This window comes from Protopterus annectens, chromosome 3.part0 (assembly GCF_019279795.1).
Source record: "Protopterus annectens isolate FY-2018-M chromosome 3.part0, PAN1.0, whole genome shotgun sequence".
NCBI lineage: Eukaryota > Metazoa > Chordata > Ceratodontiformes > Protopteridae > Protopterus > Protopterus annectens.
Window position 1 is genome coordinate 756,990,377 of NC_056731.1, and position 13,489 is coordinate 757,003,865.

At 41.8% G+C, this 13,489-nt stretch overlaps 1 protein-coding gene across 1 annotated transcript in view; it reads right to left on the bottom strand.

Annotated features, from left to right (window-relative positions):
* GLIPR2 (GLI pathogenesis related 2) overlaps nucleotides 1-13,280 on the bottom strand; it is a 1,300,660-nt gene extending 1,287,380 nt beyond the window's left edge. The window contains exon 1 of the mRNA XM_044065100.1: nucleotides 12,400-13,280. Within this exon, the coding sequence (XP_043921035.1) occupies nucleotides 12,400-12,412 (13 nt within the window). The 5' untranslated portion in view covers nucleotides 12,413-13,280. The remainder of the gene's footprint in view (nucleotides 1-12,399) is intronic.
* Between the last annotated feature and the right edge of the window lie 209 nt (nucleotides 13,281-13,489).

Sequence of the window (13,489 nt, forward strand, 5' to 3'; positions counted from 1 at the left end):
TGACTTTCACTATACTTGTGAAAATGCAGGCAAGACTCTGGTCCTAAGTGGAATCCTGCCATCACCAAGAATGATGTCTACAAAAAAAAAAAAGAGAGATAATTGGCTAAGCAGTCACTGTCTAAGTGGAGGAGGGTTCAGTTATTTGGGGAGGAGATTATCCCAGTTGCTTTGTTAAGGATGGTCTGCTCCTCACTCCACTACTTCCATTTACTGGCAAAAACCTTTTAGGTAGTGCTTAGCTGCTGGGCACCCCAAAATATAGCAAAAAATACAACAAATTAACTCCAAATTTAGGACATCAAGGTTGTTGTACTAAGAGGCAGAAGTCAGTCTGCCAGATCTTGATGCTCTACTGCAACTTCAACACATCCATGTGTGTTGCAACTGAGGGTTTGTATATACAGTGCATTCAGGCCTGATGGAAGCTGGCGTGGTATTTTCATATTAAATCAGAGACCACATGACCGCTAGGCAGATTCCTAGGGACTCACAAACTGAACTACTGAGCTCCAACTTACCCCAAGTAACACAACTGATCAATTTATGATCTGCTATACACCCTACAGATTCTCAAAAGACCATAGAGTTCTTAAATATATTCACAAATTACTTATAATGAAAAATCCTTTTAAGAGAGGAGAATTCAACTATCCTTCAATAAAATTGTTGCACCCACACCTTAAAGCCAGGTATGCCCAGAGATTCTAAACCTAGTAAATGGAAATTTCCTAGGACAGACAGTAAACCACTCTGCTACAGGGAAAAACTAAAAGCTAGCATTCATCCATCCTCACCCCTTTTTCCAATTTTTGCACATAGGCTCGGGGTGTTGCTTCAGCAGCGACAATCTCAAGCCAATATTTACACCACCAGGTGGCTAGCCCTGCAGTAGTTCTTTTGTACCACACACACACACAATTTAGGGTGTCCAATCCACCTACTGCATTGTCTTTGGTGTGTGGGAGGAAACCCACGTGATGGCAGGGAGGACATGTAGACTCCACACAGAAGGTACCTCAACTGAGAATCAAACTGGAGAACCTCTTGCTGTGAGGTGCCATTGCTAAACCATAGCACCATCATGGCCATCAACTAAAAGCTACCATCAGAAAGACTAAAGCCAAACATGACAAAGTAGCACTGGAAGCAAAGGGCAACTATAAATCTACCTTTGCAACAGTGAACTGAAATGATCCAAAACTGCACCACCTACTCTTGAGTTAAATATATGTAGTGCCACCTTCACTCTGGATGCAGTCATAAAAATTTGCCGATCTATTAAATAGGTCATAATCACTAAAAAGGAAAATATCTTTGAGCTGTGTGCTCCATGAAACCCAAGACTCTACACAATTTACCCAGATCTCTAAAGCATCAAACATGACCTGGGGGGGGGGGGGGGGCCTCTCCTGTACTTGTTTACCCTACACTTAGCCATCAGGTACATAGATGAAGAAATGCTGTTGTGATGCCCCTCCACAAGGGTGGATCTACCACAGACCCAGGGAACTACAGACCCAGTATCTTGACTGGTCTAACTGGCAAAGCCATAGTATGCATCATATCTGATTTCATAAACAATCAAATGCCTTATCTAACGACCTACAGTCATTTAGTTTTGTCAAGGATAGAGCACATCTACTAAATTTAGTAAGCTTCTTTTGAGATGGTCACAAAAGCAGATGATTTTGGCCATTCATTTGGCCCATGCAGCCAATATGGCTCTAACAAAGGTAATGGACACTGTCCCCCATGCTGTCCCTATATTGTAAATAAGCTAGAAGCCATAAATACTGACCCTTGCATGGTAAATGTAGATCATGGAGTATATTGAACAGTCAGCCACTATAGCTAGGTAGCACGTGCATATAAGTTACTGAGCACGTGCAAGATCAGTGTCATTTTGTACAGTTGAGCGAATGAGAGTGTGTTTGAAGTAATGAGTAAATCATACATGTTCCAACTACAGTTAAAACAGGTTGGCGTATAATAAATATCTTGAACCCATACAACTCTTGAATGCATGAGGCAAGTGACATGATGCCAGAATGGGATACGAAGTTGAGGCAACACACAAGCCAAGAGGCGTGCACAGTTAAAAAAAGTGGAGGAATATACCAGAGTGAACTTGCAAAGAGGTCAGCGGTTATTCAAAAGGTACTTAGTGACTGAAAAATCATTTAAACAAAATTTAAGTATGTGAAGCATTTTCTGAAATAATTACATAAACTAAATGACCGAAATTGCTACATATTGATAAAAATATAATACGAGTAAAAGTAGGAGTGTTTCGAAACAATTTCTGCAATGCTAAAATGTACAAAAAGGCCAGAATGACTGCATTTCTTCACAATTCAAAGTGATTCAAACATAAAGTACCTGGTATGCTTATGTTTAAATGCATTTTGTTATGGCAGAGGAACCTCTGCTGTCTGACAATATTGCTGAGAAATGGAGTGTGTTTGAAAGAGAATAAAAGAGGTGGTGTCTTACAATAATGTTCCACCTGTGTTGTAGATCTTTGTTCATTCATTCATTACCATTAGGACCTCGGTTCAGTCCTCGGAACAGATACGGCCATTTCCAAGCTCATGCCAGCCAAAAACTCTCAGCTAAGACCTACCCATAACACCCCACTCCTTGTTACTTCAATAGGAAGAGGCTCTGTCTGAGCAAATACCCTAACCAGGAGTTCCTAAAGTCCACCAGGAATCCAGGCAGGGGGAAGGAGGGCGGGAAGAAAGAATGAACAAAGATCTACAACACAGATGGAACGTTATGGCAGGACATAACTTTATCAGATTATGTAAATCTTTGTTTATTCATTACCATTAGGACAGAGTCCCCAGCTACCATTAGGACAGAGTCCCCAGCTACTTGAGTCCTGGGTGGCCCTAATTCTGAGTACCATAGAACCAAAAGATGCTTGTTCTCTAGAGGACAAATCCAATTTGTAATGAGATATAAAAGGTATGAGGTCTTGCCCAAGTGGCTGCTGTGCAGATATCATCCAGAGGGGCTCTGGAATTAAATGCTGTAGAAGTAGCCATAGATCTTGTAGAATGAGTCTTTATTCTGAAGGCAAGGATAGCTTATTTTGTTGGTAGATAAAGGCAATGATGTTTCTAAGCCAGGAGGATAAAGTCACTTTGGAAACAGGTTTACCCAATCTGGGTCCTGCAAAGGCCACAAACAATTTATCCGTTTCCTGAAAGATTTTAGTCCTGTCCAAATAACGAGGCTGCCGATGCACATCAAGGGTGTGCAAAAGGTACTCCCCTCTGTTAGAATGCTGAGGGAGGGAAGAAAACAGGCAGGTCAATAGATTGGTTAATAGAAAAGCCAGAAATGACCTTGGGCAAGAAAGAAGAGTCAGTACAAAAGGTACACCCAATCCATGTGGAAGATCAAGTTAAGGACTCTTGACACTCAAGGCCTGCAGCTCAGATACTGCTAGTAGCACTTACCTCAGCAGGAAGAGTAAGGTTTTCCATGACAAAGACTGCAAATCACATGAATAAAAAGGCTTGAAAGGAGAACCGGAGAGAGACTGAAATACCAAAGTCAAGTCCCAAGGTTCTAAGGGAGGCTTGATATGTAATACTCCTTTCAAAAAGGTCTTGCATAGGTGGTGTGACAACTGAAGTATTATCAAGATAATTATGAAAATTGGCAATAGCTGCTAAATGTACAGTGACTGAAGTGGAGGCTCCTGCATGCAAAACAATATAGTCAGGTATTGTAGGATCTTTTGAATAGGCATAGAGAAAAGTTCTGATCTTTGGCCCAAATAGAGAACCTAGTCCATTTACTAGAATAAACTAGTGGAAGGTTTGTGTGAAGCCAAAAGAATTTCACGAACAGGAGATGGGATGTCAGGCAGCCTGGCAATCACTGGAAGTGAAGGAACCAAACTGTGAGCTTGAGACTATGCAGGTTGGGATGAATCAGTCCCTGAGGATGAGATAACAGGTCTCAGGAATGATCCAGGATCCACTGACTGTGAATCAGAGGAGGCCATAGGGAAGGACCCGGTGGCCTATCGTGCATTACAGCGTCCCTCAGTGGTTCCCTCCGAGGGAGGAAATCAGGGCTAAGTAGCTTCTGAATTAGTAGTTTGGGGGGAGAAGTAAACCAGTCACAGCAAGGCTTACTGCAGCATTGAAGATCTGATCTGCTGTTACAGGGTTGAGGGACCACTCGTAAGGCATCAGATGGTCCTGCTCAGATTGTCCGCAATAAGGTTGGAACTCCCAGGAATGTGTGTTGCTATAAGAAGCAGTTGGAAGCTATCGCCCAATGCCAAATTCTCATGACTTCCTGGTTCCATCTTGCTTGTTTATATACCAGACAATATGTCATTTGACTGAGTTGCAATGGTCCCAGAGGGTAGGGGCTCATGGAACACCTGCAATGCTAGGAGAACTGCCCTCAGTTCCAGGACATATGTGCAAATCCATGGGGGACCAGTTGCATTGAACAGCCTTTTCCTGGAAATGCCCCCCCCGCCCCCACCCCAACAGAGAATCATCTGTGGTCACTGTGGCCATGGTCGACACCAAAGATTCATTTGTGGGTTCATCCATCATAACATTTCTTCCTTGCAATGGTTTGAAAGACGTAACATGTGGTCAAGTGGGTAAAGTAGCAATGACCACTGTGTGGAAAGGAGCCACTGTAGGATTCTCATATGCAGTCTCAGAGCCACTGTAGGATTCTCATGTGCAGTCTCACCAGTGGTACCAATGTAATGGCAGCTGCCATGGAGCCTAAGAGTTGCAGTACAAGACATGCTAGTACATAGGTCTAAGAAGTTGGTCTTGGATTTGGTGTGTTATGTTCGAAAACCTGTGAGGGGCAAGAGAAGCTTGACAGGATGTTGTGTCGAAGACCATTCCAATGAATTCCAGCGTCTTCACTGGAGACATTGAGATTTGTCCTTGTTGATTGTAATCCCCAAGTGGAGAGCAAGACCTTGAATTTAAGAAGAATATTTCTAGTCGGAGTGGTAAGGAGCCAATTGTCTAGATAGGAAAACACCAGAAATCCTTGTAGTTGAAGAGGAGCTACCACAACTGCCATACATTTGAACACTCAAGGGGCTGTTGAGAGACTGAATGGCAGTGCCCTGAACTGGTAGCGATTGGCTCCCAGCCAGGAGCGGAGAAACCTCCGGGAGTAGTGATCCATCTTTATGTGGTAGTATGCATCCTGGAAGGTCTATAGAGTACATCCAGTTATCCCTCCCTAGGAAGGGAAGAATGGACTGTTATCATAACCATCTGGAAATGTTGAAGTTTGATAAATTTGTTCAATAGGCCAAGATCCAGGATTGGTCTCCAGTCCCCTTTTTTTTTGGCACTAAAAAGAACATAGAGTAAAACCTGGATCCTGTCTCGCCTGGTGGTACTGGTTGGATGACTTCCTTAGCAGCTTTTCTATTTCTAAGGCTGCTAATTCCCTCTGACTGGGTGGTACATCAGGGATAAGAGTTAAATCTAATGGCATTTAGTAGCCTCTGGATATTATTCTCTGCACCCAAACATCGGTAGTAATAAGGTGCCAGGCTGGTAGATGCAGAGAAAAAATTACCCCCAACTGCTTCCAGAGGAAAGCAATTGGGCCACTGCTCAGGAGCACTGGTAGGGTCTGCTGGAGAAGAAGCACTAGTGTCCTGGTTATGCAGACCCCTTCTACCCTGAAAGGGACATCTTCCATATGCAGTTGCCCCCTCTGCCCCAAGGGAATTGTTCACCACGAGTGTCACAAAAAGGTCCTTATCCTGAACCACATTTTTCCTCCCTTCCGGTTCCTAGAGAAGGGCCTCTGGGGGTGGAAACACGTATGCCCACAGCAGACCAGGTTTTTCCATAGTTCTCACTACATGAAAGTGTCTCTCGTACTTTGGGTCCAAAAAGTGCAGATTCATCAACAGGTGCATTGATGAAGAAAGATTTAAAGGGATCTGCGAAGTCACACAACCGCATCCAAGCAGTACATCTCATGACAATGCCTGATGTGGCAGCTCAAGCTGCCCCCTCAGTGGAGTGAGATATCAAACACATCGAGGAGTTTGAGAGGATTTCAAGGGTAGCTAGCTATGAGGCAACAGTATTACACACCTCATCAGGCAGTACCCCAAAGAGGGAGACATTTCAGAAATGAGGCCTCTTTGGAGGTGAGTAAAGTGTGACAGAACAGCAACCGAATGGCAAATGTCACTGAAGCATAGGTCCATTTCCCCTACTCTGTCCATGGTCCAGGACTCTGTTTGGAGGATGGATGTTGAACTATCTTCTGACAGTTCCCTCTTGGTGGCCACCGCCATGACCATAGAATAAACTGTAAACTGCTAGGACCAGTGGGGCTGGTCTTCAGGTGTTGATAAAATTTTTTGTCTGGCCTTTGAGGGACAGGTTCTATGTTGTCCAGGGCCTTCCAGGCACTCTGCACAATGATTTTAACAAGGTCATTTGCTGGAGTCATCCAGGAAGTAGATGGCTGGGCACAGAAGGCCTGCAGGAACATCAATTCCTCAGAAGGGTTATAGGACTTAAGTCTCCCCACAGTTTGAGGATTAAGAGAAGGTCTCCGAATGAGATGTCATTTGGGGAAGACGGTGGGGTCCCTTCCCCCCTCATCACAATCAGTGTCTTTGGTGATATATTCAAGGTGTTTCCTCTTGCACCATTTCTTATGGGGTGGTTCCCCAGTGGGACCTTCTGAGGAGGACTCTGGAAAAGGGGTTCCCTTCAAAGAGGAACTTGTGACTCTCTTGCCCAGGGTCCCAAAATAGAGGGTTGGGAGAGGTGCATGCTAGGGGAGGGTTCTGATACTGATGTCATTGGTGCTGACTGCAAGTCCACTACCTGTACAGCAGGCCCACCTGAGGAGGGATGGGAGTCCAGAACCGGGAGGGACAAAGTCAGAACCAGGGTCATACCTTGCCATGAGGAGCCCACCTACAGGTGAGGAGCTCAGAGAACTGGAAGCCAGAGCCATGGACATAGATGGTGCCAGTGAGAAAATAGGCACCAGGCTAGGTGCCAAGGTACAGATTGTCCAAGTACTGTTTTGGGAGAGCATCAGTTCTACTGGATGCCAATGCAGCAAGGCTGGATAGTGCCTACAGGAAAAAAACACTACTGCCGGAACCAAGACAGTATGCGCCAGAGTGCGAATATCTTGTCTTTGTCAGGTATTAAGTGTTTTGGAGCTGAAGAAACTGTTAGCACCAAAGTTGGGAATGGTGCCAAAGCAGGTACAATCGGACCTGATGTCGGATCCAAGGACGGCACCGAAGTCAGTGATGCCGAGGTCAGAACTGAAATGGGGGTGAATATCATGGACAGCACCGAGGGAGAAGACACACAGCCTGGTGCCGAAGAGGTCTGTGCTGACAAAGTACGGAGCCGACTCAGTTGCGTAACTGATGGAAATGCAGGAATATGACTCTCTTTTTTTGGTTTTTGGAGGGGGTGAGACCTCCGACCCAGCTCCAAGATAATTCTACACTATCAAAATGTAAAAATAAACTTACTAAAACTAGCACAAATGTCAGTCAGCTTTAATATGATCCACTCCCAAACAGTAGACACAACGAACATGTGTATCGGAGTTAGGCATCTTACGTCCACACTTGTCACAATGTTTAAATCCCAACTTAAAGCTGTCTGACATAAGGCAACAAGGCTATCCTATAGAAAAATTAAGGGAGAAAATACAAATGATGTTATTTAAAAAAATACCACTAGTAAAAAGGAAAGGCCTGTCAGACAGGAGAGAGGGACAGTACCAATAAAAGGTAAAAAGTTAAATTACCAAAGGAAAAGGGTAGGAAATAGGCAGAAGACAGTGATAAAAAGGTTAACTTGACTAAAAATTAAATAATTTTGAAGAGAAACTGTCTAACAATTTTCTACTTAACTTTTGAAAGAAAGAGACAGCTAGCACATCTGACTAGGAACATGACAAATGAGATCTAGGACAGGGGCATTATGGGTAGGTCTTAGCTGACAGTTTTTAGCTGGTGCAAGCTTGGAAACTGCCATATCAGTTCTAAAGACAGAATCAATGTCCTAATGGTAATGAATAGACAAAGATTTACAACATCAGACATGATATTTTCATACAGGCAACTTTTGCTAATAAAGATTCACGCACAAAGGCATACATACTTCTTAATTTAGCAGGCTTGGAAGCCATTGAGAGGGAACAAATCAGGTGTGTATGCACCTGCCATGTATGCAGGGAAAGGGGAGAACTGCCACATTGGGATACAGGCTAAAATGTGAGAAGACCCAGAGTGCTTTAACATAAATTTAAAGATGTGTAACCCTCAAAAGATTACAATGGAAAGCACATATTTTAAGAAATCAAAAGCCTGGTGGAACTATAGCAACATATAGTACTGACTTGAAAAATAAAGCTAAAACGTGCAGATTTGGTGATTTGCGAGCTGAACTAATAAAAGGACAGATGTGTGTGGTGTTAATGATGCAGTGAAAAAGATTTTGCTTCAAGATAGTTATGAGAAAAGCATGCATACAGTAACTACCAATGCAAAGTGTGCAATGTAATTGTGGGGGCAAAAAGAGATATAAACTGAAGGGTGTGGCAACACTAACCCCAACTATAAACTGAATGAGGCCAATACAAGCAATCTTATTGTTACTGTAATTGTGGAGACAAGCATGAACCTAAACGAGAAACGTGTTTAGCTTTTGTTCAGCAGTGTCACAAATGTAGAGTGTGGTGTCTAAAGTGGCACAAAGAGCAGCCAAAGAAGCAAGTAGATCAGACTGAAAGCCATGAGCAAACTTTCTATGCTGAAGATGTCTCTTGTGACCAATTCACGATAGATTATCAGTTGTCAGCAAAGGATGAAATATTTTGTAATGTTCGAATTAATGGAAAACTTGTAGAGTGGAGAAAGTGTGTGAAGCTTGTTGCTTATGGTGGTGAAGAGATTCAACAGATGGCTCAGTAAGTTCTCACATGCCATTCTACTAGGAACAGCTATGACTAGCAGTTTTACATAGTCCAAGACACGCGCAGTCACTGTTAGGCCTCAAGACAGTTTGAGAATGGGACCAATTTCATTTAATAAGACAGTCCACCATACAAGTCTGAAACTTTTACACAATATTTTTTGTGAATATGTTGATATTTTCAAAGAAGAGCTTGGCAAACTTCCAGTCACAAACTTTTACACAATATTTTTTGTGAATATGTTGATATTTTCAAAGAAGAGCTTGGCAAACTTCCAGTCACATATTCCATGAAGTTAATTATGAAGTAAGCTCAGCAAGGAAGATTCTGGTAGCAATGCAGAGCAAAGTAAAAGCTGAACTTGACAAAATGGTGACCAAGTCTCCTTTCTCCAGTAAAAGAACTGACTGAATATCCTCCACAGTCATAGCTTATAAGAAAAGCTCAGGAGGATATTCAAATATGCATTGATCCAAGAGACTTAAAGCACTTCCTTCAGCATTACAACAGGAATATATCCAAATTTTGCATCGTAGTCAGAGGTACTGATTCTACCAAAAGAAGCTCAGAGGCAATAGCATCCTGGCCTTCTATGTCAAAATATATAGAGAAGGAAACTCTAGCATGTTCGATTTGCAACAGCATGAAATCACACCAACAAAAAGAACCACTTCAACTAAACCAGATTCCTGAATTACCATGGCCAGTTGCTACTAATATTTTCGAATGAATAGTCAGCATTTACTTAGTGTTAGACTCAAATTGACTTTCTTCCTAATCTAACTTCCAGCACTGTCATTACAAAATTGAAATGGACATTTTTATGTCCATGGTAGCCTGCACAAAGTCATATCTGACAATGTTACAAGCAGTTAAAGAAATTTGCCGAGTCTTGGGACTTGTGTTATTATTCCTGATTATCCACAATCCAATGGATTAGCTGTGTGTGCAGTTTATGCAAAATGTTTGTTAAAGAAATCCAAGAGAGACTGTACTGATGTTTTTCTTTACTCAAATCGCAGAAACATTCCTCAAGATAAATTAAACAGATGAGAACAACCTTGCCAAATCAGTAAACTACTACAGATTACAAATGTAAAGAAGAGTCACTACTAATCTAGCAAACCTCTTAAAGACCATTAAGACAGGGACAGCATAAAGGATGCAAAAATATCTAAAAGATATGACCAAGTGGGGATCATCAAAAAAATTTATGAACTGAGATCTTAATCAGAAGGAAACAAATATTTTGGAACCCATGCACCGCTTCGTCTCTTTTGAATGTGTGAGACAGACAGTAAACTGGCTGAAAGACAGAACCCAAATTGTTAAGATGGCCAGTACCCCTCTTAGACAATAAGAGGGTAACTAGTGGTGTACCACATGGCTCAGTGCTGAGATCCCAGGTTGACATCTACTTCTCTGACCTTAAAACCAGAAATCCATAACTAACCAATGACTATATGCTGGGTGTTGCCAACAAACCAGTTCATTACAGCAAGTGGTGACCCACACTAAAACATTAGTGCACAAACAATGGTTTAAAATTAATGCAAAACACTTTTGTCACATTTGAAAACAAATTCTCCCTCAGTCAATGGTATAGCCACTACTCCAATCCAAACTGACAAGGTAGTGATATCAGGGTCAATAATTCCCTCGCCTTCAGCCACCAGGAATCATATAGTCAGAAAAATCCAACTTAGTATAAGAAATATCTAAGGACATGTCATCCAGATATCAAAAAACATTCTCTTACTGTACACAGCTCTGATTAGGCCAATTGTTGGTTGCAATGCTCCCTTTGGCACGTTTCATTCCAGACACATTAGGCAACTTAACAGGTCCAAGAGCTTGTTACTGGCCTACCAGGAAAGACATGAAGCCCTCTCTCTCACACACATGGAAATCTAGGCTTGGCTTTCCATGATATTAGGGTCCCAATTCTCCTTGACGTCTTGCAACTCCACAAGACCACCGGTCCATTCCCAAGCAAAACATGCTTTGCCCTTCTTGACCGTGGGCAGTCTGAGAGCAGGCACTGGGCAAGGCAAAGAGTCTCGGGATTGGAATTCCTATGATAGCAAAAACAAGGTTTGTATTTCAATTGAGCATTAATACTACTGTGAAAAGTCGTGCATTCCCGAGTACACTGGCAGTAACCCTCGCACTCAAAAGCTGCCAAACTGGGAAACAATTTACAATTGTTCTTAAAAGTATATATTCAGTGTGTACTATATACAGAAGCAACTAGGACTTGTTCATATTTACACCTCAAATGTTCGCCAATAAGCATTCAGATTAGTTACGTTTAATATCACTCTGCTACATTTAGAAACGTATACGTTAGGAAAAGTGTACGTGCACGCAGTACTAATGAGACAAGGTTTTTTACCGTCTACCAAATTACAAGTATGTAACAATTTGCAATGCAACAGGTACAACTGAAGCAAAAGTACCAAGGATTTACCACCTGACGCTCTTCACGTGGGAAGCCCTATTTGATTCGTTGCGCCCTTGGGGAAAACGTAAAAAGTGGCAAAAGTCCAGAAATTTTAGGACGAAAAAGTGCTACAGTCACTACATAAAATACTTATTGCCTTCATAACACTGAAGTAGAACAAAATAAGTCCAGTCCCTCGCACTACTTATAAGTAGGGTTGCCACCTTTTCAAATGGGCAAAGTGGGACATTGTTGGTACAAACATCAGATTTCACAGGCCGACACATACCCACGGTTAGTACAAAAATTAGAACTTAAATTGCTTGCCTAAATAAAATCTCATTATTGTAGCATTTTAGTTGGTTATTCTGTTTCTTATAACAAAATTGCTTGCCTAAATAAAAGCTCATTATTGTAGCATTTTAGTTGGTTATTCTGTTTCTTATAACAAAATTGCTTGCCTAAATAAAAGCTCATTATTGTAGCATTTTAGTTGGTTATTCTGTTTCTTATAACATTTAGGTATTTTGGATACAGAATAACTGTTTTATGCAACTATTACATAAAATATAGGAAATGACTTTGTCCTAAAAATCTCAGGACATTTGCCATTTTTAACATTTTTTGTCAGGACACAACTGCCCAAAGAGGGACTGTCACTCGCAAAGTGGGACAGGTGATAACCCTACTTATAAGCAGAGTTAGCGCTGTAAAACAGCCCCACTGCGGACGCTTGAGAGGCACAGACAAAACAATCCCCCCAAAAATATTCATTTTCTACCCAATGTTGTAATACAATACTTAACTAAGAATAAAAATAACAAGAAACACAAACATTATGAATAGCTGCCAAACTGCAAACAATAAACACAGTGACAAATTTAAATTAAAAAAGAGCAGTACCCCCCCCCCCCCCCCAAAAAAAAGAAAGAAAATGGTAGTAAACATGTATATATACACACCTGATTTCCCCATTTGAATTGTTCGCTCCTTTTCCGTTATACGACCTCGCTACCAGAAATCCCGTGGGCCGTTATGCATTCGATGCTGCTGTTGTATTAGTTGTACTCTCTCCAACTCCACAGAACTAGACAGAGGTGGGGATGTAGTCTGGCAAGTTGAAGATTACCACTCAGACTGTTACTATGGTGCTTCCTAGTAACATTACTTAAGCCGGCGGTCAATGCCTTATAAGGAGTACGGGAAAGTTTTCACAGAGAAAGCACCGATTAGAAACTGATACTCATTCCCCTCTTCCAGTCTTCTCAGGGTAAATGAACAAATTGGGGAACGCCATCTGCTGCACATTCCTTTGAAATGAGTAACAGAAAAATCTTGGAATAAAACTTTTGCTGGTTTAACAAATCATCAATCACAGCTGGCCTGTTCAGATACTGTAATACATAAAGCATCACAAAGATGGGGAAATATGCTACATTTTAATTAAGCTGAAGGTAGTCTGAATGTAGTTAATTGCACCACCTAAAGTAATCAACTATTAAGGCCGGCATATGTAACAACTTGTAAGTAGTTTAACGACATTAAAAAGCTGAATCAGAGTTAACGATGTCATTCAGCTATTGTCATTGCTTTGATTTCTCACCACGTGAAACTTATTTCAGAGCACTGATCTGTTCAACACCTGAAATGGCTTACGGTTTTAAGATTTAAACGAGATACAAGATGTCGCCTTCGTTGTCTGTCTCTGTTTTAGTTGCACTTTCTTTCTCTGTAATGTTTCCCAGTAGCTGTTATTGCTACACTGTCAGTGCTAACCTGCAGTTAACCTTGCAAGCTCAGCTGGCACGTCACAAGTTACAACAGCCGTGGGCATTAAATATTTCGAAATCTAATACGTTGCTTCTGAATTACGTCCCATTACCGGTGGAGACTTCTCTTAAACGCAAAATGTTTAGAAAGTGAAACTGCTCTGCACCCGTAAGGTTACTACTTGTCCCTCTTTAAGTGGGACAGTCCCCATTTGGGCAGTTGCGTCCTTCAAAAACATATATGGCAAGTTTCCCTGAGATTTAAGGGCAGAAATATATTTCA